Raw genomic sequence first — 25,802 nt, forward strand, 5'->3', positions numbered from 1 at the left:
GTGGACTGTTTTGTTGGATCGACTGAAGATGCGCAGGAACCTGTTTACAAAGAAAACGCAGCAAGTTTCAGTCTGAGGGAATGCGGGGCAGGCTCAAAATGCACAGGGATACCATTACTCACCATCCCTCTGTTTTTCTTCACGCTTGGCTACTTTGTCTTGGAAATAGTTTCATCAAGGATCATTTTTAAGCTCCGTAATGAGAAACAAGTGGCCGATAAGAGAACAACGCGAGGCTGCAGTCCAGTTTCAGAGGATTAAACCGACCGTCGGTGCTTTTGGAGGAGCTCTTTGGTGAAATCAGTTTTGGTTTTGAACCTGTTGTGTTTGTGGTGCGAAAGGAGGTAGACAGTCCTGATGTTGTGAGAAACGTATCTCTATATAGAGATTTCGTAGACTAAAATTTGGGTTGGACCTTCATAATACAACAATAGAGCAATAACGTCAGTGGGCTGAGGATGTTAGTGGTCACACTGGCGTGTTTTAGATTTTTTTTTTCCAGATAGAAGGAATAGTTTTATGTAACTTTTGACATCTGTGTTCATTAAGTGTCAGGTTATTTAACTTGCATAGGTCATCTTGTGCTGCTGCACACCTGATGCAACAGCTGCCATGTAATTTGAGAGGACTTTAAATATTACAGTGAGCTTGTGTTAGATGTTTTCAATACAGCATGCACCGAGACAGTAGCATGAGCATAATCTAGGGACTATGTGCATGTAGACTTGATCTGGTTTCGGACCCGCTGGAGAATCAAGATGTCAGTGAAAGCCAAAGCCATCTACACCTTTTCAAGTGAAAACAAAGAGGAGATAAGCATCCGGGAGAATGAGGAACTGGTTATCTTCGATGAGAACTCGGTGGACGGCTGGTTTCAGGGGGAGAACAGCCGAGGGGAGAAGGGTCTCTTTCCTGCATCTTATGTGGAAATTATTCGCACTCGCTCAAACTCTAACGTGACTGACTGCTCCATAAGCCCGGCAGGCTCTTTAGGAAACGACTCCTCCTATTTCCCGTCCACCCCGAACACCCCTCCTCATTTGCAGAACCGTTACTATGACGACGACGACGATGATTGGGACGATTGGGATGACAGATCCACAGTGGTGGAAGATGCTGATCCCAGTAGGAGCCCTGGAGCCAATGGACACGCCCATCAGAGCCCACTGTCCAACAGCCCCAATACGCGCTATCGGGTCAAGCTGCCATCCAGACAAGACAGCATCTCCAGCTCCAGGAAGGGCAGTATGGTGGGCAGGAACTTGAACAGATTTTCTAGCTTTGTCCGCTCAGGGGTAGAGGCGTTTGTGCTCGGGGATGTCCCCATGATGGCAAAGATAGCGGAGTCGTACACCATTGAGATGGGTCTGCTGGGGCCCCAGTGGAAGGAGAACCCACAGCCGTTCTCCTGCTCCATTGAAGATCCCACCAAACAGACAAAGTTTAAGGGCATCAAGACGTACATTTCGTACCGGGTCACACCGAGCCACACGGGGTGTCCCGTCTACAGACGCTACAAACACTTTGACTGGCTGTACAACCGTTTACTGCACAAGTTCACTGTGATCTCTGTGCCTCACCTGCCCGAGAAGCAGGCCACGGGGCGATTTGAGGAAGACTTCATCGAGAAGCGTAAGAGGCGACTGATACTGTGGATGAACCACATGACCAGTCACCCAGTCCTCTCCCAGTACGAAGGCTTTGAGCACTTTCTGATGTGCGGCGATGACAAGCAGTGGAAGCTGGGCAAGAGACGGGCCGAGAAGGACGAGATGGTGGGCGCCCATTTCATGCTGACCCTCCAAATCCCCAACGAGCACCAGGACCTTCAGGATGTCGAGGAGCGGGTCGACAACTTCAAGTCCTTTGCAAAAAAAATGGATGACAGCGTGATGCAGCTGACTCACGTTGCCTCGGAGCTGGTGCGCAAACACCTGGGCGGATTTAGGAAGGAGTTCCAGCGGCTGGGAAATGCCTTCCAGTCCATCAGCCAGGCATTCATGCTGGACCCTCCCCATCGGTCAGATGCCCTCAACAACGCCATCTCCCATACAGGCCGCACCTATGAGAACATTGGGGAGATGTTTGCAGAGCAACCTAAATATGACCTCTTCCATATGCTGGATAAGCTGTCACTCTATCAAGGCCTGCTCGCCAACTTTCCCGACATTATTCACCTACAGAAAGGTAATGAGCTTGTCAGTGAGTATTTTCAATGTGTGAAAGAGTTTTCTGATGTCTCTATGCACGAAAAGGTCATCAAGGGAAACAGCAGGGGTAAAAAACATTGAAGATGATTGCATCAATAATCAGCACAGATGTTTGAATGAATCCTCACCCTCCCAAATGTTTGCCATTTCTTCAACTTGTTAGAATTGAATTTCCAAAGACAGCCCTCCATCTAAATTTTTCTTAGTTTTTCAAGCCATCGGGCCACATAAAGAACATTTCACGTCACAACATTTAGATTTTAGCAGAGGATATGCATGTGTTGAAGGGAAAAGGCCCCTCGAGACAGTAGCTGATTATTATTTGACCTACATACTCTTGACACGTCCACCAATAATAACTTTGTAACAAGTGAAATTCTCTTATCAGGTCGTCCTGCATCAGCTACACTGTGAAACTGTTTCAAAAGCTTCGGTAGCAGTTAAGAAGAACATACGAAGTGTTTGCCAACGGGAACATGCTACACTGATGGACTGATCCTGCTTTGTTACCCAATCTGTGCAGTTTATTATGTTGTGGATGACAGATTAGGTCAGGTTTGCCTCCCAACATCTCCTCATCTCACACACACACACACACACACACACACACCCTGAGCCCAAGACTGAATCATAGTGTTGGTATGTTCAATGTGTCAAGTCAGGGATGAATATTGGGTCACTCTCACGCATGTCATTCTCATGCTCTGACAAATACTGTCATAACAATGATGGATTTTGACAACCTGCACAAACGGGTCTGTGAGCAGAACAATGTCTGGTTTCACGGAAGCTATGTATTCATCACTCGCCATGATGAATTAAGTATATTCAACTGAAAATGTATCTATTTTGGTGGTGGATTAATTGAAGTTATTTTACAAGCAAAAATGCTTCATACAATATTCCCTGCTTTAACCTCTCAAATGGGAGCATTTGCTGCTGATCTTTCTGATCATAATTCAATGCAAATTACAAAATATTTGAAGCTATGCCTAGAAATGCATGCTCTGATAGAAAAACATTGCACACGTGTAATATTGTTTTTAGTGTATTCCTTATTACTATTTCAGAGAAGGGGTTATTTCAGAAGCTGTAATCTTATTGACATTACAACTAAATATGTATTCATAGGCTGCTATTAGAGACTGAAAATAGTCCAATTATTCACCTAACTAGTGATATAGGCAACTAGCAACCATTAATCTTATGTTTAAAATTGGTTTGTTTGTTGTTGTGGAAGTTCACCTGAAAGTCTTCTGGGTTTTGTTCAATGTTTGATGAGACAAAAACGCCTGAGCTTTGTTTTAGTGTAATATTACAACCAACAGCCATGATGTGGCAAGGACACATGAGTATCATTGGCAGGAAGTGGTGTTATTTTTCTCCCTGGTGGATGCGGACAGTTATGGACATTGTGGGTGCATTGTGTTCTAGTTATACCACCGTCTTTAGTCCATTTAGAGGACATGTCCTTCACGTGCAGTAGATTGGCATATTCCAGAAGTCGTATTCCCATACTCTGGGCAATTTCCCTCCACTAATTAATGCACATTTGATTGCCTTTATATTGTTGTAAAGAGGAATTGTAGAGATGCTGGTTGCCCTGGAACTATTACATTACATTACATTTCATTTAGCTGACGCTTTTATCCAAAGCGACTTACAACATACCGATGGTACACCATCGGGAGCAATTTAGGGTTCAGTGTCTTGCTCAAGGACACTTAGGCATGTGGGCAAGAGGAGCTGGGGACCGAACCACCAACCTTCCGATTAGTGTGCAACCCAGTCTACCGACTGCCACAGAGAGACTGACGGAAACAAAGACCATTCACACTCTCATTCACACCTAAGGGCAATTTCTAGAACCGCCAATTAACCTGAGGTGCATGTTTTTTTTGGATGGTGGGAGGAAGCCGGAGCACCCGGAGAGAACCCACGCAGGCACAGGGAGAACATGCAAAATCCGCACAGAAAGGCCCAGGACCGGATTTGAACCTGGAACCTTTTTGCTGTGAGGCGACAATGCTAACCACTGCACCACCATTATGTGCCAACTATTCACACAGTTTCTTCAAAACCGGTGTCCCTTTTGGTTTTCCACTATATGTGCAGTTGGTGCTCTTGTACAGTGGTGGCGGCACAAAGTAGTCCTCACATTCACAACAGTACGGGAGTTTCTGGACAGCGCCACTAGACCATCGCATTCTTGGGGCCTAAAAGTTAGCAAGTTGTCTTTATCAATTGTGATTTTGGCCTTTGTCTGTATTTTGGTTAGTCCTGTGGTTTTGAGTTAGTTAGTTCATGGTAATTAACACATACATTTGCAGTCCCTGAAATCCCTCTTTTCAAAGTGTTTTGGGGTAAAATCCTGGTTGAAGCTGGTTGGTTTTATAATCTGGTGGATCTCAGAAAAACAGCTTGTTGATATCTTTGACAACTTTTCTGAACTCCAAACATCCTCTTGTTGCCTGTTGCCTGATATTAGCATAACCGTGGTTAATGAGTGACTTTATTGACCTGAAGTTACAAAGCATATCACTATCCTGTAACTGTACCATTCCTTATTTGAATACACCGTCCCAGTTGTGTTTGCTGATTTTCATAGTCCCATTGTGACATATTCGTTCTGGTAAACAGTAGACTCTCATGTTAACCTTGTTGGATCCTTGGCCCTGATAGAGATCTGGCATATCAGCAATCTGTCAGCTCTCAGACAAATAACATAGTTGGTTGTTTGGAGTTACGGTAGTTCAGGAGGAAGAAAAAGGCTGCTTGCAGTGAAGAGGGAGTAATGCTTTTGGTAAATGTTTTTTTTATCTCTTTCAAACAGCTGGCAATCATTATCACGTAGGTCATTTGTGATACAATTCAGCTAGTAACATTGAGGCACTCCACCCAGGAATGAATGAGAAAAACAGAGCCATCAGAATGAGATTAAAGGGCCAGTCCCCCAGATAAGAAAAAAAAACAAATTTGATTTTGTTTTAACTCTGGTGGTGTCAGACCATGCAGAAAGGTCTACTATCATATAAAGATGTTTACAGGCATTTGAAATTGAAGTTTTTAAAGTTTTGACCACCATAAAGGAAAATCCATTCACCCCTATAAGTGACTGAAGTGAATAACTCTAAATCAGGGCAAATTAAGCCCATAAATTTGAAGCTCCACCAGCATTTTGGCTTTGCATTACTTTGTTTTGCCTAATACATAAAGTGACATGAATTATTTTTTTTGCAGCCGTGTTAAGCTGTGTGATGAAGTGCTTGATTTTTAATTTGAACCAACAATATCGAGTCGACTGACCGATTAACAAACAAAAATATCTGAAAAAAACACTGTTATTTTGTTGCCAAACATTCAAACACACATTAAAACGGTTTGAAAGCTTCAATTACACAAACACTAGTCCTATATACAGGACAATTGAAACAATTATTATTAACAATAACTATATCTAATTCTTTAGCTACACAAGCTGGTATTTTTGTCTGATATATATCAAGATTTTGTCAGATTCAAATGACTCAACACAAACATATACATGCAGTAAGACTGAATTACCTCAAGCAGACAGACACTGTTTATTCATTTGTGCTCATCAGTGCTGTTTCTGTCCAAGAGGAAGCACAGTGGAATGTCACATGACCCACACATCAAGGGAGTTGTGTTGTTTCCTATGGCTTTCTATTGGCAAGAAACTGACAATAGGATGCGTGTCATGATACAACGGTTACAAATAAGTATATTGCGATACATTGCAATATGGAAAAAATGTAATACAACCCATTCCTAGCCGAATGACAACAAATTGTGCACATGAGCAGTGTTTTTGTTCAGGCAGAGACCTCTTCCCTTTGCTTAGTCTTCCCTGCCGGTCCAGATAACTCCCCTTGATGTGACTTGTGTTCTGCTGAACCAGATACAGCTGTGGCAACACTCAGAACACACAGAACTCGGGTCCACCTTTTCCGGTGCACTCCTCGTCCTCTTCATCCCCTTATTGCTTTTTTCCTGCCTGGCTTCACTGAGGTCTACGGGAGCTGTGATCCCGGTGAGCATTCGAGCTACAGGAATGTGAACTGGCTTTTAAGACGTGGCGGTGGGCAGCGGCTGCACGTTGCCTTGATAAAATGGGTCTTGGGAGAAGAAGGTTTTGGGTGGTGTCAGAAAAACATCAGGGTGCGCTCCCAGTGTTTCATATACTATACTTGGGCGGCCTGCCCAGGTAATTTGACGGCCGCCCAGGTATATTTGGCGACCCACTTTGGCATTTTTAATTCATTAATCAATCTGTCTGAGTGGAAGATGCGAGATCTGTGTTGGGAGCGAGCGGAGGGGGACAACTGTCGGTCCCCGCTGCAGCGGCGGAGAGAATAAATGAACAAAAGTGCCGTTACTCTTCACTACTGTTGATTTTGACAATCGTTTGCATGTGAAGGTTGAAAACGTGTGATCTTTTGAGACATCCAGAAAGTCTGCCACATACCAGCGGAGAGATGAAAGTTACCGACAAACTCGGGTTCATGTGTCTGTGCTGCAGCATAAAAATCAGCTTGCAGCTACACACAGTCAGCTAAAGTATGCCAACATGGGTTAACAACTAAAGTTACCATTAACCAGATGATAGTTATGGGTGCTTTTGATAATTGCACCTGAAGTGATCAGAGCGTCATCTGAGCTGTCGTTCAGAAGCTCACAGTTACAGTTTCATTGCACACAGAGCAGGGCGGATCATTTATTCAGTGATGAGGGGGCTGCAGGTAAACTACTGTAGAGTAAAAACACTGTCAAAGAAAAAGCTGCTGCAGTTTGCTACTTAATGTTGTGGAGTCTTTTTCTCCAATGACAGTGTCATTACAGTATTGAGTCTTTTGGTATCTGCTGTGGCTCAATCTGCATGTCAGTCTGTCACCTCTTCCCGTCTTTCGGATTCTTTTCATCTCTTCCCCTCCTGTTTCTTCTGCAGACATCAGAACCGTCTGCCTGGGCAGTTGCCCTCATTTCAGTCAGAGAGAAAGTAAATATTGTCTGGTGCAGAGGCTCGAGCTCCTAACAGAGCACTGCAGCACTTTGAACCTCTGCTAAAGCTAATCCCATAGTTAGACCTTGATCTCATTTGAATACAATTGAAAGTCTTGATCTGAAGGGTTAATAACATCACATTGTTCAAGAATAAAGGTCTTTTGAGGCTTTTGTGTGAGAGGCAGAAGTGAGCACCGCCGGCTACAACCGAGCTGCCTGTTAGAATTACTTGTTTGTTGGTCTCTGTGCTTTTGTCTGTTGGATGTTTTGTGCTTAGTTTGAATTTTTGTACACAATCAAGTCTTAAATATTAGATATGTACTCCTTTGAAGTAAGGATACATTGACTTATAGTCAGTCTGCGTGGTATTGGTGAAAGCATAGGTGTAGTGCTGCGGGAGTCTCACATGTGGGAATAAAATGTTCAGTTATTTTGACCTAGTTAAAATTTATTTACATTTTTTTTTAGTGCTTGAAGATCCAATAATCTTTAAAGCATATTTCATGCAGGAGAGCCAACAAAAAAAGAAAAAGAAATGGTTGAATTTATCATATTGACATTTAAGGTAGGCTACATTGATTGATTAACAATGTCAACTTGAAGCCTTGGTTTAATCCGCTTCCGTTTTCCCTGTTAAAATATAGAATATATAGCCTGGCTCCAGCAGACTGTTGCTCACAGCTTCAGTTTTCTTTGCATTAATGTTTGCTCAGCCTGTCTGAAAGGTGAACCAATCAGTGACCAGTGTAGTACCAGTGTCAGTGGTTTAGTGCGATGTGATTAAAGTTGACTGTTTTTTCTAAATGTAGTTGCTGCAGTGGAAGAGTTTTGGAAGAGTTTTGGCGCATATCGATTGGTTAAAGCTGCTCCAATAGTTTTAAAGTTAACCTGAGGTAAACACCCAGTAGGATACAGCGACTGCAAACGATTCCCAATGGAGCATACTAGGGGTCGACCAATATGTTCTTTTCAGGGGATGTGAGATAACAAGTGTGAGACGAACTTTTATAAAATGCAATGTGTGTCATTAAATTCTATAATAAGAGCAAGCAAATATGACATGATTGTGTTTTTTTTCTTCTTCTTCCTCAGCGTAGGGAACTGTGGTGTTTTTTTACTTCTGCAGGTCAGGCCGAGAATCAGTTGACCCTAGAGTGTACCCACACCCATATATTCACTGGTAACACCAGGCTGATTGCATTACACTGTTAATACAAACTCAACACTTCCTGTATCTGTTTCAAATTAAAAGCCATCGAATGTTTCAGTTGACAGAAACCCTTAATATCTTAACAAGACTTTTGTTGTGAAACATTTGCATTAAGGTGTTGTAAAATTGGACAATAACACTTGAGATAAGTAATCCAGAACAACCGTTGAAAATAACATGATAATATTGTTGATTTGATCAAATTAGAGTATACATCATTGGCTACTGTATGTAAACTTGTTGCTGTATCTGAGTTTGTAAAACCACTGTGCATACAGTGACAAGTAAACTTGTCCTGCCCCACGTGTGAGATTGTGCACACGCCCAGGTCTGCACTGGTGTGTGCGCATGCCGCAGGTGTACATTAGTACTTTAACAAGTAGCACCATACCCCTGGGTGAGAGTGAGGGAGTTCCTGTTCAGTAGATTTTTTTTTTACCTGGAAACATTCAGGCCACTAATCTGAGACAAAATCCACCTCTTGAAGCTTTGAATGAACACAAAAGGAAACTCAATATAGGGAAACCAACCCGCCCCACTGTGTGGATATCAGTCCAATCAAATCTGATCACATGTTACGTAAGATGAGATCTGAAGCCTTGGCTCTGCAGGAGGTCTGGATCCACATCACCTGAAGTATGACATGTTGAGGAAAGTAAAGCAACATTTACTGTTGAATTATAAAATGAGACAAACAGCAGCTGTTCTCCTTTTATCTTGACACATTTTTGGGCATTTAGATTGTTTTAAAGTTGAGAAAGTAGAGTGCTTGTCTTTTCACTCCTTCAGCTGTTGCTCAGAGTGATACAACCTCCTGTGATCAACACCAGAGCAGAGCATTATTCAGTTAGAGAATGAACCAGCTCCCCTGGGATGCCTCCAGCACGCCAGCCGAACATTTAAAATAGACGAGAGGTTAGTTGTCTTCCCCATTACAAAACCACATGCAGGCTGTATCATTTTGAAGATATGCTGTACTGCAATTATGGGGAAATGTGTGGTCCAAATGCCCCTTTGATCTGCACGGATACCACAGAGACAGCTAAACTTGAAGAACATGAATGTCTCATTGTTTTCGCAGCACAGTTCTTAATATTACATTTTCTACGAGCTGACCACAACCACATGCTGTGATTGTATGTGACAAACATGTTATGGATTAACATTCCATACGCTGCTTACAACACAAAAAAATACAGCATTGTCAGCAGGTACACATACTGTGATCTGTGAAATGGAGCTTGGGTTTCAGGAGCGTGCAGTGGCCCATTTATGGCACCTTTTGGACTCTGATTGTATGTAATTTGGTTGACTACAGTCCATTTTGCTGACTATGGTGTCCATGGAGAGCAAACATTTTCTCTCTCCCATTCGCATACTCATAAATCTTGACAAAGACAAGGCCCTCGTCTTTACTCTCCACCTTTTACAGTGTACTTTTACACTGCCTATCCACATGTTTCTGCATTCCTGTCTGTGCTGGCCCAGTGCAGCGTTGTTCCACAATGAAGGAGATTACAGATGTGTCAGAGAACTCTGTCTTTACCAGTGCCACCTCCTTCCTCCTCTTAAAGAACCACAGTTTTGTGGCATTAGACAAAAAAAGGCGTGAGGTGAGACAGGAGTTAGCTTATATGGAAAAGACGGGGACCAAATCAGTGCAAGTAATTCATGTAACTGAAAGTGGACAAAAGCGGGAGCAACCCCTTTTACCTTCCAGCGCTCAATGCAGTCTAGTACAACATGATCACTAATTATGACCTCGGTTACAATAGAGTTGAACACCTCTGTGAGATTGAGTCAACAAAAAGTGAATTTTGTGCTTCACAAAGGTTCAGTAACTCAGAGTATCAAAGATAGCTTGCTATCTGATTTCTCAAGATAAAACTGAGCCCTTAGTCTACAGCTGCAATGGGTGTGTCCTCTGCATTGGCACATTTAATTAATACTGTTGTAAATGTGCCAGTGTAAGACATGTGACCAAACTTCTACTTTTGTCCCTTGGCCAAATCTAAAAGTTGAACCACAATGTGGCGCTGTGTTATCCAGCAGTTTTGCCAGGTTTTCATTTTGGAGAAAAGTTTTCGTCGTGCCTAATCTGTGTCGGCTCAGATTTGATTGATGAATTTTGGTACAGATTTCTGCAAACAGGTGCTAATGAGGCGACACTAACTCGCCCAGTTTTATCAAGTGTCCCATTAAATCATGCCAGTGTGCCAGCAAGTGGTTTACCAGGACCTGGGATCTAGGCCACTTTAACAAAATCCTGTCGTTTTTAAAGTAATAATCTAAAAGATCTTTGTTTAAATAAATGTCAGTCACTGATGAGGTAACACAATGGTGACTGCGTGAGCCTGTGGCACCTTGAGCGTCTTGTACGGTCTCGTGTGTTTGTGTGTTACCCTACCAACAGACCCTCATTCAGTGCATGCTGGGAGGGGCTTCACCACCTTGCAACAGCAAAAAGAGATGGATGGATGGCTTGTTAGCTTGATTCAGTGTTGGCATGCATTGTCATGAATAAATGGAAAAAAAAAAAGTCATTGCCATCTGTATTTGTTCATTATTTGATCAGTTCAGTTTTTGGCATCGGACACCAGTGAGCTCATATATTGTTGTTTTGGCTCGGTTTATAAAGCTAATCACACTTCTGACCCCAGTACTGCTGAAATACAGCTAAAGAACCCGGAACATCTCCTTCTGTCTGCGCCTGTCTTGTACACAAGTGTTCAGTTGAAAGATACTGTTCTTCACATTGATCTCTTAATCTTTTCCTTCTCCTGACACAAATGAAGCTTTAACTGTCAGAAAGCCTCTGGGTAGCAGCCAGCCGCAGCAGCTGTCATGGTAACGTCGACACGATGCTGGTGGTTGGCACAGAGACAGCATCCCTTCAAGGAGAGCATTGTTAGCAGTGCATTGTGGTCTTTTCTTGTGTCATGATGCGGTTGTGTGCACATTACTAAGCACTCATAAAAGTTGGGACAATGGAAAGGTTGAGGTGGGATGCCCATTTATTGAGCCAGCCAGGTCAACTAAAATCCTGATCAGCCAAATATCTTTCATCTTAACAGCATCTCACGCTTTTATATTTGTTTTTATTTGTTCAGCGTCTTTCAAGCTATTGTAACATTTCTCAGGAGACAAAAGTTACAGGGTAAACACACAGAGAGGAAGTGGTACATCTGTCCCGCTAAAGCTGACACTGTGATACATTAATTTAATGTCATAGTTAGAAACAGAACGCCGTTCGACTTGGAGGGATTTTAGGACATCACAACTCTTGTCTCACAAATTTTAAACCAATCATAAAACAGCTATACAAAGGAATGATGATGTCACAGTAAATGTTAACACTTGTTATTTGTTTTTGCTTGATGTGATGACAAATACAAATATAGCAAGATACATAGATGTCTGACACGACAATGGATTTATAGCCCCGTCTGTGTGAAACCAAAGTATATAATAGTTTTAAGATCAGATTTTCTTTGCACATTTAAAAGAAGAACATCTGTTGAACATCTGTGTGTGGCTTCAATTAAGATTTTGAATTTGAATTTTGGAGCTATTGGAAGATTCATGTTTTATTTCTGAGTGTAACTGTTGCTGTCATCGTAAAAGAAAAAAAGGACAGGATGTGCACAATGGAATATTGAGTGTGCGGAGGAATTTGGTTGGTCATAGATTAAACATGTGTTTGTTATCTATAATTCCCCCCTGCATAGATTAGGTTTGGTTTTGGTTCAGAGTCAAAATTAGCTTTGAAAATATATTTTTGAAATGGTTCAAAACCGGTTGTGAAGACAAATCAGCTCAGGACATAAACTCCAGCTCTGTTTTATCTGCGTATCTGATTGGCTGTTGTAAACACTATTACGGGCAGCTTACTCAGCAGTGGTTTTTTCCCATGTTTGTCTATCTTTAAACACTGGCAGATATTGCAGAGACCCTTTGACCCTTTCTTGCATTCTTGAAGCCATGTCTCTCCTCTCCTCTCCTCTCCTCTCCTCTCCTCTCCTCTCCTCTCCTCTCCTCTCCTCTCCTCTCCTCTTCAGATTTTCAGCACATGATGATGTTCATTTCCTTTTCTCTGTTCCTCTTCTCTCTTTAAACGTCAGTGTTTATCCTAAGTTGTTTTTATCAAGTTCAACTGTGACTGACTGAATCAGTAGCTTTTAATAGTGGAGCTTTCCTCAGCAGTGACAGAGAGCACTCTTGGCAAGTCAACCGATTCACAGTGGGAAATTCCTTGTTAAAAGAAAATGATGTATCTGATAACTCTGTCATAAGCTGCAGAACCATTAACCTTATTAATCTTTCACTGGCTAGTTTTACTACAACTGAACTGAACGCTGGTTGCTTCGTCTAGAACTGCTAACCTGAGCAGTTGTAATCAGTGCTGAGTGTCAGGAAATGGAAATGCTCCCTTACTGTTGCACATAATGACGTGAATTTGAATGTTGGTATGACTGCTTAGCTTAGAATTCAAATTTGACTTATTACAAATCTTTGAACAGAACTAAACTTGAAGTGAATTGAATTAGGAAACTGAATTATTACTTCCACCTCTATTTGTCTGAACATATTGTCCCATTAGTAATATAGCTAACTAGCTCACTAATAGTCAGTTCATGCTGGCTGACTGACCCCTTGTTCACTCTTTATAGACCTTGTAGATCTTTTCCATGGCATCGTACCTGGACTGAAGGCGTCAGCTCCAAGAACCCATGTGTCCTTTCCAACATTATGCATTATTTTAAAAACTTTCTTTTTAGCTGTTTTCATTCGTTATTTGTTTGTAGTCACATATTAGAGCTCAACAAAGAACAAATATCTCATCAGTTCATGGTGGTGCTTGACACAGACGTCAGCCGCTCCACGCACGCACGCACGCACACACACGCACACGCACACACACGCACACGCACACATACTCAAAACCCTTTGCTAATGGTTTTGTGGCGACAAGCCTCATTAGTCTGTTTACTAGTCTGTCTAATGTGAATAATAGCCACTAATCTCACTCAGTCACGTTCGTCCTTCCTGTGTTTGAAGTTTTTGAACCAAATTCCCACATTAGTTTATTTTACTGTCCACTATGTGTCACTTGGATTTGATAATTATTAAATGTAGAATATTGCACCCAGTTTTCTTGTATTTCAGCATTTCAGGGGTTCAGAGACTTTCTATGTTCGAGGTCAGTCTGTGTTTTAGTCATCTATATATAAATGTGATACAAGTTAATAGCTGTTTTGTCAGTTGGTTTACATCGCATATTATCTTGAATTTGAAAATGCCATGTCGTCACCTGCCAGATATTTTTTCCTTTCACTCCTGAGAGAGAGAGAGAGAGAGAGAGAGAGAGATTTTTGCCCAGTTCCAAATCTTAAAGGAAAAATAGGGGTGTTTTGTGGTTTGCATTGCAGCAGTGAAGTCATTACATACTAGTGGCTATGCTTTCACATATGATCCCAACACCGTCTCACTCCTCACACCCACACACACATAAACGCACACATCTCGAGAGAATTGTGAAGCAACCTTTTTTTTTCACGGCACCGCACTTCAGTACTGCGTGAGCTGCTGATCCATAGAGCTAAAGTGATTCATAAATCACTTGATAAAGACACTCATTACAGCAGAATGCCAAACAGTTGAGACTAGCAGTCCACCCATCAGCCCATGTTTTGTTATTCTGATCTGCTGCATTCATATTACAGGTACACAGAATTATAAATATTAGTCGCAACTAAAGAGACTCCACTCCATTTTAATGATTCCACCATTTTAGGCTTAATCATGTAGAATGATTTAATAAACCGTGACTGGAAACTATGGTCCCTGATGAGAATGAGTTAAAATTAGACACACTTCTCCTAAAACTGCTGTGTCTTATGTCATTAAAAGATTCTGCAGTATGTGGAGAATAATAATGCTGACACAACCCACACATGCTGTAAACAAAGACAAACATTTTGAAGAGAGACTGTTGACAAATTGAAGATTGATGTAAATTTTGGGATGAAGTATACTTCCTGAATTTGCCCTGCAGTGACCCTGAGTCCACGGGGAGGGATGTGGGAAAGGGAGGAATTTAGCAGATGTCTCAGTCCAGTCACCCATAGGCTTTTGGTCCTATAGTTAATGTTGACCATCCTCATTCTTTTTCTCTGCCTTGCATTCACCTAAACTGTATGTTTTACTAAACTACACAACGTATCTGCAGATCTAGAAAAGGCACATATTTTCTTGTCATATTTTTCATGTTTCCTGTCATCTCATAAAGTTCAAGTGTTGATTTTAGCAAAAAAACCTGAAATTAAATAATTGTTTTTAATTGGTAAATCCATCAACCCAGTTTCTCCTGCTTTCTGGATTTAGTTTTACTAATGTAACTAATTATAGCATTAGGAAAAAATTTGATGTGCTGCTGGGAAGTACTAAAAAAACACGATATGATTATTTGGGTGTATTAAAAGGCCTTAAAAAGTCTAGTTAAACTGCAAAATCTGCCAGAAAGAATTAGTATTGTTGTGTTGTTAGCTCCCCTGCATTCTCCTTTCCTTTCCTTTCCTTTCCTTTCCTTTCCTTTCCTTTCCTTTCCTTTCCTTTCCTTTCCTTTCCTTTCCTTTCCTTTCCTTTCCTTTCCTTTCCTTTCCTTTCCTTTCCTTTCCTTTCCTTTCCTTTCCTTTCCTTTCCTTTCTTCAATCTTCAAGAGTACTAATATCTACCCAGCACACACCCATGAATCTGTCACATGTGAAACAGTGTGGTAGCCGGTCTGGTCGGGCAAGATAAACAAATCGGGTGACTTCCAGACCACAGGCTGTGTATCATTGAGCATTTGTTAGCTGGAGGAAAACAGGCAGAGAGCCTTTGGTGGGAAAGAGAAATTTGTTTGGAGATAAGTACCTACGCAGTTTTACTTTTCATTTTGACACATTATTTCCTTTTTGTTAGTGTATTATTGTGGCTTTAGTTTTGCGTCAAGTTATTGAGCAGATTTAGCTGCAAGCAAGAGCTTCTTTGTGAAGCTTGTCTTCCATGGGCTAAGACAAATATTTTAACAGAGGAATGCTTTAGTTTTTTTTTTTTTTTTTTTTAGAAAAGAAGGAACCCTTTGCAGTCCTGCATTTTGGTATATAGAGTGCAATTTTGCACAAAGTTAGGGAACAGGTTTAGCTTCAAGGAAGAGCACGGCAAGCTTTCTTTGTTCTGAGATTATGCACTATTCCCCTCCACACACACACACACACACACACACACACACACACACACACACACACACACACACACACACACACACACAACCATACAACCATACAACCAACCATACAACCATGAGTGCTTTTCCTTTATGTGCCACAGACATGCTATCTTGTGATGCACATTCTCCTCTCATGTGGAAAACAGAATACATGAATGTAGGTCAGCGCCACAGACTGTGGTCCACACGCCTCCTCCGCTGGAACAGACTGCAAGTGCTGTTCATGCTTTCCCACCCCTCTGCCAGGAATTCCATATGAAAGGCAGCGTAGCATAACCTCACAGATAGTTAACGGATAAGACCTCAGCATTAAAGTCAGAACACCTCGCCTGTCCAAACTAGTCCTGCAAGCTCCAGCCTCTTACAGAGTGTCTGACTCAAATATGCCTGCTTCCTGGTTTTGAGTTTAAATCATATGAGATTGAGACAGACTCACTAATCTGATGGGAAATGCAGCATGGCGACATGCCATTGGGCTGCCATGTTCACTCGGAAACTGACATCATGGCAGTCTGGGTGGATGTAGTTCCAACTTGCCCTCATCACACTGAAACTAGACGTTCGGTATGCAGTGAAACAGGATGTGATTGTGTGGTGTGTTCACTGCTCTACCTATAAAGTCTGCAGTTTAGAAGGTAATTTCTGGGGGGAAAGTTACAATGTTGGTTTTAAATCTTGAAAGCCTTTCTCTGTATAATATTGTAAAGTCTTGCTGTAAGGACTTTAATGTGTTAAGTGCCATGAAATAACCTCTGTTGTGATTTGGCACTATATAAATAAAGCTGAATTGAATTGAATTGAAAGCCAGGGAGGAGATATGACATTAGCATGGAATGGAGCAGTTTTTTCTTAAAGCACATCACACTTTAAAGCACATTCACCAAAAGAGCAATTAAAATATGAGACTCATTTTACACTATTTTAACTTAACTTTTATGTTTTATGGGTTTTTAAAATCTTTCTTTTTATCACAAAGAAGTTGTACGGCTTTTCAGTGACAGTAAAAGGGAGTAGGGTTGACATTAAAGGGCCATTTCTCAAATGTCTGAAGCGCTCGTCTCGTATGAATGCAGATGAAATGAGCGAGAGGAATGTGCACCTTCCCTCAACATACACATCAACATAGAGTCAAGTAAATAAAAAATGGAAGAAGTACACTCCATGACAGCATAATAAAACAACATTTAAGAAGTTCAACATCTGTCAAGAGTCTCTGTTCATCTGGCTAAATGGTTTTAATGGTCAAAATATTTCAACTGTATTTTGGTAGAAAGTAGTCCCTATGGAAATGATTGCTGTGTATTCTGTGGACTACCCAGAGCAACCACTGCATAATCTTTCTCTGAAGATCACTTGATTTATTCAAAGTAGTTTTTTTTTTCATGCTGTGAGCAACACAAGCAAAACCTTCTACCATCTGCAAGTATGAGTGATAAAAGATGTTTTTGATTGTGTTTGATTGGAGGCAGAAACCTCAGATTTGTATCTCGGAAAGTGGGCGAGTAAAACCAATACAAATCTTCATTACATTGCACCATAGAGGTACAAAGAACCTTTTGTCATTTCGGTGAACTGGCCCGTTAACATCTGGTGTTGTGTTTTTATTTCTAACCTTCCTAATGTCTGTAATTGACTGAAATGTCTGTGTAATTTTCCTCTCAACTCAGGCGCCTTCGCCAAGGTGAAGGAGAGCCAGAGGATGAGCGACGAAGGGAAGATGGACCAGGACGAGGCGGACGGCATTCGGAAACGCTGCCGGACTGTGGGCTTTGCCCTCCAAGCAGAAATGGGCCACTTCCATCAGCAGAGAGAGGTGGACTTCAAAGACATGATGCAGGCCTACCTCACGGAGCAGATAGCCTTTTACCAGCGTGTTGTCCAGCAACTGGAGCGCACCCTGCGCATGTACGACTGTGTCTAAAGTCCCTCAGCTGCTTTGTGGGTCAAGATCCCAAAAAACAGAAAAGAAGGATAGGAAGATTCAAGTTTTGACTCTTAACAAGGCGTTTTGTTCAGTTTGAACAGACTTCAGCAGGAGTTACTGGAAAGACACACAAAGCCAGTCAGTCTCTCACTTTGATGGATTCAAAGTCACATTTCTTGTTTATTTTTTAAAGACCTACTGTATCTTTTTTTTTCTGAAATACACATCACATAGGCAGTGTCATAGCATATTGTTTATTTTCCATAATTTAAGGTGTTTGTAACATTAAAATAAGAGTATAGGTTTAAAATTCAAAGTGGATCTATAGATTGTGCTATAGTGCAACACATTAAAGCCATGAAACGGGTTCTGCTTTGAAACTGTCCCCTTCTCTCCAAAATCGTGCACTTTGGCTTCTCCAGGGATACATGATCCAAGTTACACCCAACATGTGAATCCCTTGAGAAAAATACATCACATTCTGGTTTATTTAATAACATTCAATAAACATTCCAGGCATTTTTTTATTACATTTTTATTTTATTTTATTAAAGACGTAAAATTTTCTCATCATTCTGGCCAAACAAATGCACTAAAGGGGAGTTTTAACATCGTCTTGTTGAGTGCTCGTCTTGCTCAGGTTCACCGTTTTGAACTTCATTTTAGTTATTACAAGTTACACATGCCTGTCTCAACTTTGCACCATGCGAGAGACTTACTGATCCCGTGTAATTCACTTTACTGAGGTCATTTTCTTACTTTTTGCACACGGCATGTGCCTTTGAAGATGTAATGGAATAGTTTTAAGCGGACTGTTTGTCTGTGGGGTTGCATGTGTTTTTTAGGGCGAATTGTTGGAATGAGCTGAGTGTCAGGACAAGTTTGCACATGTTTTTATATACTATTTGGTCATCGTCAGTGGTTGTGTTTATGGTGTGTGGGTCGAGTGCTGTGCAGATCAATTCTCTTCTCCATGATGGACAAACAAAAATGTCTAACTTTATATGTAGCAGCAGGTTTATATACGTTTTATATGAAAAGTGTTCAGAGAGTTGATGAAGTGGTTGTGTTAGGCAGAACTTCAACTTGTTGTTTACAGAAGACCACATTTCTCCTACTGAATTACCAGTTTTGTGTTTAATATAGTCTGGGTCAAAAACTGTATGATTTCATGTTCATATTAGTTATTTTAAAACATTAAATGCACAAAAACACATAACTCAGATGGTCTCTATACTATCACCATAATAACATTAGGAAAAACACTTATCTGCTTTCTTGGCGTGAGCTGGAACAGAAGATTGATACCACGACAGCCTGTCTAATACTCTCTAATTTAAAATGTTATCTTTTAATGTTTAATCTGCTTAAAAATTACCAATGTGTTACTTAGACAGATTTAGAGGGGCTCTTTGGCAGATTAAAATGGTTTCTTTAAACAGTGTTAGGTTAGCTGTGTCCTTAGTCTTTACGCTAAACTAAACTAACCAGCTGCTGCAGACTACACAGTGGTATATCACTTCACGTAACCTCCTCAAAACAGCTGAACTATTCCTTTAACGTTAATCCAAATACCATATGGGCTAGTTTTTATTCCAAGTGTCACTTTCTAGCTGGAAATTTATCTAAAATTGAGCTAAATTAGCCCAATTTTGCCTCTATTGGAGTCCCAGTTGTCTCTGCCTGAGCAGAGTCCTTCGACCAACATTACTCATCCTGTTTAACAAGAAAGAAAAACTCACGGCAAATTGCGGTTTAGACGTGGCTATCTTTAGCATTTATGTGGAGGGGGGCATTACCTCAAGATGGGAGGGGAATGTTTTTGTGAGTTTGACATCCTCAAGCCATTTCCACTGGTTCCTCGTTAGGATGGACCGCTCAGTGGTGGGATAAAAAAAAAAAAATATATATAAAAATATTTATGTCTCTGGTGAATTTCCGTTTGTGAGAACTTTATTTTGATTCTACCATAACAACAACAAAAAAGTGCTGACTCGGTGTACAGGTTTCTCAGTAAACAAATGCTCAGTGTGTGACTCAGATATGAGTGCCGTCTCAGTTACTGGTACTGTTCAGTCCACAGCTGCAGCCGTTAACTCTTTGCTGTCTAAATGCACCGTTGTTTATGTTTGTTTATTTTTGAACAAACTTTTGCATTTCATACTTAATTTAAAACAAACATTCTGTCAGCATGTACTACTCGTTGCAGTTTTTCAAAAACCAAAGAAATCTGAGATTTTCTACTCGGTTTGGTTGTGAAATTAAACGTGCTCTCTGCTTTTGTAATCGAATCTGTTCTGCTCCGAGGAAAATGTGAAGAGAGCATTCGGAAAGACTACAAAAAAAAAACCAAAAACATTCCACAAAGAAACTATCATGGACACCAAAGGCTCAGACAGATTTTTGGGCAAAAGAAAGATGGTGCAAAAGGAAGAGTGAAAATCCATTAGAGGATTGGATTGGGTTCACAGTGACACTTTCCTCTCATGTTCCAAAGCTGCATGATAAGTTAAACGCCAGGCATTTCACACAGGTGACTGTTTCCTAACATGGATGTGTGGCTTCAGGAGTAGCTGGAGCTCCATGCTTTAGCTTCTGTCTCTGAAATAATAGATGGTGATTTTCAGTAAGTCATTTGTCACTTGATTTAAGGGAAGGGGACGTATAAATCTTAATAAAAAGTAAAGATGGTGATCACTCTGTTATCTTTGTGGATTTATTTGTCTGAAATCAGAAATCATTTGAAGTATGTTTCAGTAGCATTATGAGTTTGTGCACATATTATATCTGGACTATTTAATTCATATTTTTTCACAGTTTGAAAGTTGAAAGCATCATATTTTATTTTCAATAGCCTCTATTTCAAACATAAATTGGGTCTTTGAAGCATACATTCACTTTGTTGTCGCATCGTTTTTCTGTGTATCATCAGGATAACAGGATGTGATGACACATGCAAACCATTTCCCCCAAATGTAACCAAAACAAGGACAGCCAGGAGCTGTTATCCAAATTTCTCTATGTGTAAACACACTGACACAGTGAATTCTTCTTACAACGGTGATCCCCTGAATGTTTTGATGAAGTTAACACACATTCGGATGAGCTATTTTATTCTAAGAACATTTTGTTAAAAGTTTCCTTCAACGAGTGAGGCTCTGCGAACGAGTTAATTTTTTGGCAACGGCTTATAAATGCCAAACTGTAGCCTACAAAAGCAGCACAATATGTTCACCCAGGTGTTTCTCTTTAATGTCTTCCAGATGTTTCATTTGGATAGCTCAAATCAACAGCTCTGTTGTTAAAGTGAATGAGGTGTTGGCATCGATGTTACTGATGCTGAGCTCCTTCTTCTGTTTGACAACAGGTGTCTCAGTGATACTGTTCGGAAACTTTCAAGCTAACAGCACCATGCTCTAAAGTGATGGTTAAGGGTCAGAGCTGCTCTACTGTCAAGAAGAAACCATCAGAGTGTGCCTATGTAACAGATGCACACACACACACACACAAAAAAAAAATCCAGATGTTTCTATTTGAGCCCAATGCTTCAGTGTTTCAGATTTTGGTATGCAACTGGAGCGGCGGGATGATGTCACCTCCATGATATGTGCCAGGAGGAGACGTCATCAAGTTCAAACCCAAGACTGACAGAAGAATGAGGATCTGAATTCAAAGCATAAATCACTGCACTAATCAGAGCGGTTAAAGATCATTTAGAAAGTATTTTCAGACCACTTAAGTTGCACACACTTTTCTGATGCTCTCTGCAGAGTATTAATGAAGCAAAAAGGCCTCAATGGCAGTAAGACGACACCTTGGAAAACTTTCCAAAACCTTGAGGTATTGCCAGAGCAATGCTAACAGTGCACTTCTCCACAGCAACCCACGTTTGTGTGAGTGAGATGAAAACGAGTCAACTTTGCCTCCTTTTTGGGCTTTTTCCATCAGACACAGCTGAAGCCTGAATGAGCTAACTACCTCTTTTCCAGGAGAAGGGAACAGTTGTTAAAAATGATCCAGCGTGAGGCAAAACAAATGGGAGCTGTATCATAAAGAAAATTCAAAATGTCTGGAAGCCGAGTCGACTTTTAAGATATCACAGCACAACATACATGCTTCTTCTGCTTGGGTGTCGTGTTGCGAGTCACATTTACATTACGCAGCTCACTCTTAACTTCTTTTCATGCTCTCGAGCTTTCAAAACAGCTCGCTTGATTCGGGGAAAAGGAAAAGCTTGGCCCTCTTTAAGGTCCACAGTGCTGCTGCGGGGGGCACATGGTAAAAGCGTTATGGCCCAAAGTGCCAGCAGATGTCCATAAAAGAAAGAAGAAGAAGAAAAAAAAGGAAGATGCTGAGTGAAGGAAAGGTTTCAGGCTGCAGAGTCTAGGCGAAGAAAACTGCTCCTGTAGCCCCCTCGACAGCATACCTCAGAGGACACGACATACCCAGAGTCCTCATTTGTTTCCCTTAATGAAAAATCAGTGTGTTCAGGTCCCAGCAGCACAACGCTCTGCGTCAACTGTTGCACAGCAAACATGCAACACACGAGTTTTCGATCTCAAATGTCCCCGTTATATGTGAATAAGCCTCCCTGGAGTATGTAGTGTGTACATATGGCAGTAAAACTGGATTCACTAATGTTGCGATTGCTCCTCTGAACAACCAGACGGGATCTAGCTTCTGAACTGGCTGCAGTGACATGGACTTGACCTCCATGGTGCAGAGGATTACTGCATCCTTCTCCTCCAGCATCTGAAAGAAACAAAGGCAGCAGATGGTTGAATCAACACACACGCTGGGTCTGGTAATCCCTCCTCCTACTCCTCCTGCTGGGGCCAAAAACCAACATTCAAGGCAGATTTGTTTCTCCATTTATTTAGTTTGGGAGGGAAATCCTGGCTTACAAACCTTTTTATTTACCTTTTACGATTCTTTACATTCATCTCTGTGCAGAAACACAGAGGATGAAACAGTTTTCTCTATTTAATAAGAAAAAGGAAATGGAAATTACAACAAAAGGTCATGATTTTTGTAACATAAAACCTTAATTTCCCTCCTCCATTTTTGTTGTATTTTGCTGTGACCCATCACATTTGATCTGGGAACACCTTGTAGTTATCCTGACCCTAGGTTGGAAAAAAATACCTTACAACTACTATAGATTTTAATGTATTTAACATAGCCCGTATGAAATGCTAACCTATGTCTTAAGACATGACTTGATTAAAAACTGCCAAATGTATTTATAAACTTGTGTGTGCGTTTCTCAGCAAACAATGTCACGTTTTGTCTTGACTTGCACATCCCAATTCTTCATTCTGACTCAAAGGCCTGAGAAAGCAAAACAGTATACAGATGTAGTTGGTATTGCTTGTGTTGTCTAAATTCAGTCAGTGTTTGACATGTCAGCTAATAGTTTTATTTATGGATGACAGAAGAAGTATACAGAGGCAGAAGAAAACATGGCCACTGTAGAGCTGAGATGGGGTTTTAAAACATATGGAAAGCATTTTTGAAATTGTTTTAGTGGCAATGAATGCAACATAGGTCACTCTTTGTGCATTCATTCCATAAGACACTTATTCAACAGAAAGTCACCTTGACTTTTGCTTACTCACGAACTCAAACACTGTTCATGCAGGTGAAAGTCCTGTTTGTTCCATCCCACCCCTGAACCCTGAACCCCATCTCTCTGACACCAACGGCTTTGATATAATGACAGTATCCGACACCCTGGAAACGAGAACAGGTTGAAAAAACAACAACAGAGACACTAAAATCAATTCTTGTTTCCAGATATTGCTTCTTTTTTTTTTTTTTCCCAGTAAGTAAACCCAACAAATGTTTATTATGGAAACATCAATGTCATTTTTCTTAGAATATTAGAATGACTTTACTGAGGAAGCATCTACAGTAATTTGGATTTATGAAATTTTGTTTTCCCCTTCTTTTTAATATAGGTCAGACATCGTTTTACTCCCATTGTTGTGGACTGAAATACTTCTTAGTGTTTCTGTCTCACACTTTGTCTCTCCCTCTTTGTATTGTGTTTGTCTCCTACTCTGTGTCTCTAAGTCTTTTTACGTCTCTCTGACTGCCCTCCTTCACCTCTCTGTCTCATTGCCCTCCACTCACTGACTGATAAGGGGGAGGGGTGACCCAGACTTCCGCCTGACTGGTTCCAGATGCGTCAGCTGGCTGGACCCATCCGAGAAATGCTTTTCAGATGGTGGAGGAGCTTTCTTCTACCCAGTAGGCACCACAGATTGGACCTGTGGAGCTACCAGCTATAACATCTCACGTGTTGCTGCCTCACAGCACAAGGGAAAACATGCTTGGTCATGGAAATGGGAAATGGGAGTCTTTATCTTGGCTGTGTCTGCTCCATGCAGCTGCTCAAAACCGTAAAAAAAAAAAAAAAAAAAAAAAAGATCGGTTTGTCTTTGTATGATTAAAAGTTCACACACGTCCACTTGTTCTTTGCAGATTAAAGATGGCAACCCTCTGAGGTTAAAGGTCACACCTCCACCGGCCCCCCTGTAGCAATGAGAGTATGCTCTGCTGGTCATGGTGGGTACTCAAGTTCAACACGTCTTAATAAAACAGCCAATATAATATAATATAATATAATATAATATAATATAATATATTATATATTATAATATTTTATATATATATATATACACACACATATAATATTACAATATTATACATATATAATACAGTACCAGTCAAAAGTTTGGACACAACTTCTCATTCAATGGTTTTTCTTTATTTTTTTTCTACATTGTAGATTAATATTGAAGACATCCAAACTATGAAGGAACACATATGGAATTATGTGGTAAACAAAAAAGTGCTCAACAAACCAGAACATGTTTTATATTTTAGATTCTTCAAAGTAGCCAGCTTTTGCTTTGATGACAGCTTTGCACACTCTTGGCATTCTTTCAATCAGCTTCATGAGGTCGTCACCTGGAATAGTTTTCCAACAGTCCTGAAGGAGTTCCCAGAGATGCTCAGCACTTGTTGGCTGCTTTGCCTTCACTCTGCGGTCCAACTCATGCCAGACCATCTCAATTTGGTTTAGGTCAAGTGATTGTGGAGGCCAGGTCATCTGACGCAGCACTCCATCACTCTCCTTCTTGGTCAAATAGCCCTTCCATAGCCTGGAGGAGTGTTTGGGGTCATTCTCCTGTTGAAATACAAATGCTGGTTCCACTAAATGCAAACCAGATGGGATGGCATGTCGCTGCAGAATGCTGTGGTAGCCATGCTGGTTAAGTATGCCTTGAATTTTGAATAAATCACCAACAGTGTCACCAGCAAAGACCCCCCCCCCCCCACACCATCACACCTCCTCCTCCATGCTTCACGGTGGGAACCACACATGTAGAAACCATCCGCTCACCTTTTCTGCGTCTTACAAAGACACGGCGGGTGGAACCAAAACTCTCAAATTTGGACTCATCAGACCAAAGTACAGATTTCCACTGGTTTAATGTCCATTCCTTGTGTTTCTTGGCCCAAGCAAGTCTCTTCTTGTTGTTGTTTTTCCTCAGTAGTGGCTTCTTAGCAGCAATTAGACCACGAGGGCCTAATTCACGCAGTCTCCTCTGAACAGTTGATGTTAAGATGTGTCTGCTACTTGAACTCTGCGAAGCATTTATGTGGGCTCTAATGTGTGCTGCTAATTTGCGGTTTCTGAGGCTGGTAACTCTAATGAATTTGTCCTCGGCAGCAGTCTTGGTCTTCCTGTCCTGGAGCGGTCCTCATCATAGTGTTTGATGGTTTTTGCGACTGCACTTGAGGATACATTCAAAGTTCTTGAAATTTTCCAGATTGACTGACCTTCCTGTCTTAAAATCTTAGATGGACCGTCGTTTCTCCTTACTTAGTTGAGTGGTTCTTGCCATAATATGGATTAGAACTGTAGTCGAATAAGCCTATTCACTGTAGAGAACTGTGCATCAACCCTGCCTCTGCACAACACAACTGATGGTCTCAAACACATTAAGAAGGCAAGGAATTCCACAAATGAATGAATATATATATATATATATATATATACATATATATATATATGTATATATATATATATATATATTATATTATAATAAATGAAACCAGGCAGCTCTCTAATTCACTTTGCCTGACTACGGG

General features: G+C 40.9%; 1 protein-coding gene across 1 annotated transcript; it reads left to right on the top strand.

Moving 5' to 3' along the window:
- Nucleotides 1–32: 32 nt before the first annotated feature.
- snx33 (sorting nexin 33) lies at nt 33–20,336 on the top strand. The gene is made up of 2 exons (XM_069162372.1): nt 33–2,187; nt 17,383–20,336. The coding sequence occupies exons 1-2, from the start codon at nt 759–761 to the stop codon at nt 17,634–17,636; spliced, it is 1,683 nt and encodes a 560-aa protein (XP_069018473.1). The 5' UTR covers nt 33–758; the 3' UTR covers nt 17,637–20,336.
- Nucleotides 20,337–25,802: the final 5,466 nt, after the last annotated feature.

The sequence above is a fragment of the Embiotoca jacksoni genome, unplaced genomic scaffold (genome assembly GCF_022577435.1).
Source record: "Embiotoca jacksoni isolate LCO1_2020_lvr unplaced genomic scaffold, fEmbJac1.0.p SCAF_3, whole genome shotgun sequence".
In the NCBI taxonomy this organism is placed as follows: Eukaryota; Metazoa; Chordata; class Actinopteri; family Embiotocidae; genus Embiotoca; species Embiotoca jacksoni.

Excerpts from the sequence above, each read along its gene's own strand:
- snx33 (XM_069162372.1), top strand. The coding sequence starts at position 759 with ATGTCAGTGAAAGCCAAAGCCATCTACACCTTTTCAAGTGAAAACAAA. Across the intron at positions 2,188-17,382 it reads CATTATTCACCTACAGAAAG|GCGCCTTCGCCAAGGTGAAG; the intron begins GTAATGAGCTTG and ends CTCTCAACTCAG.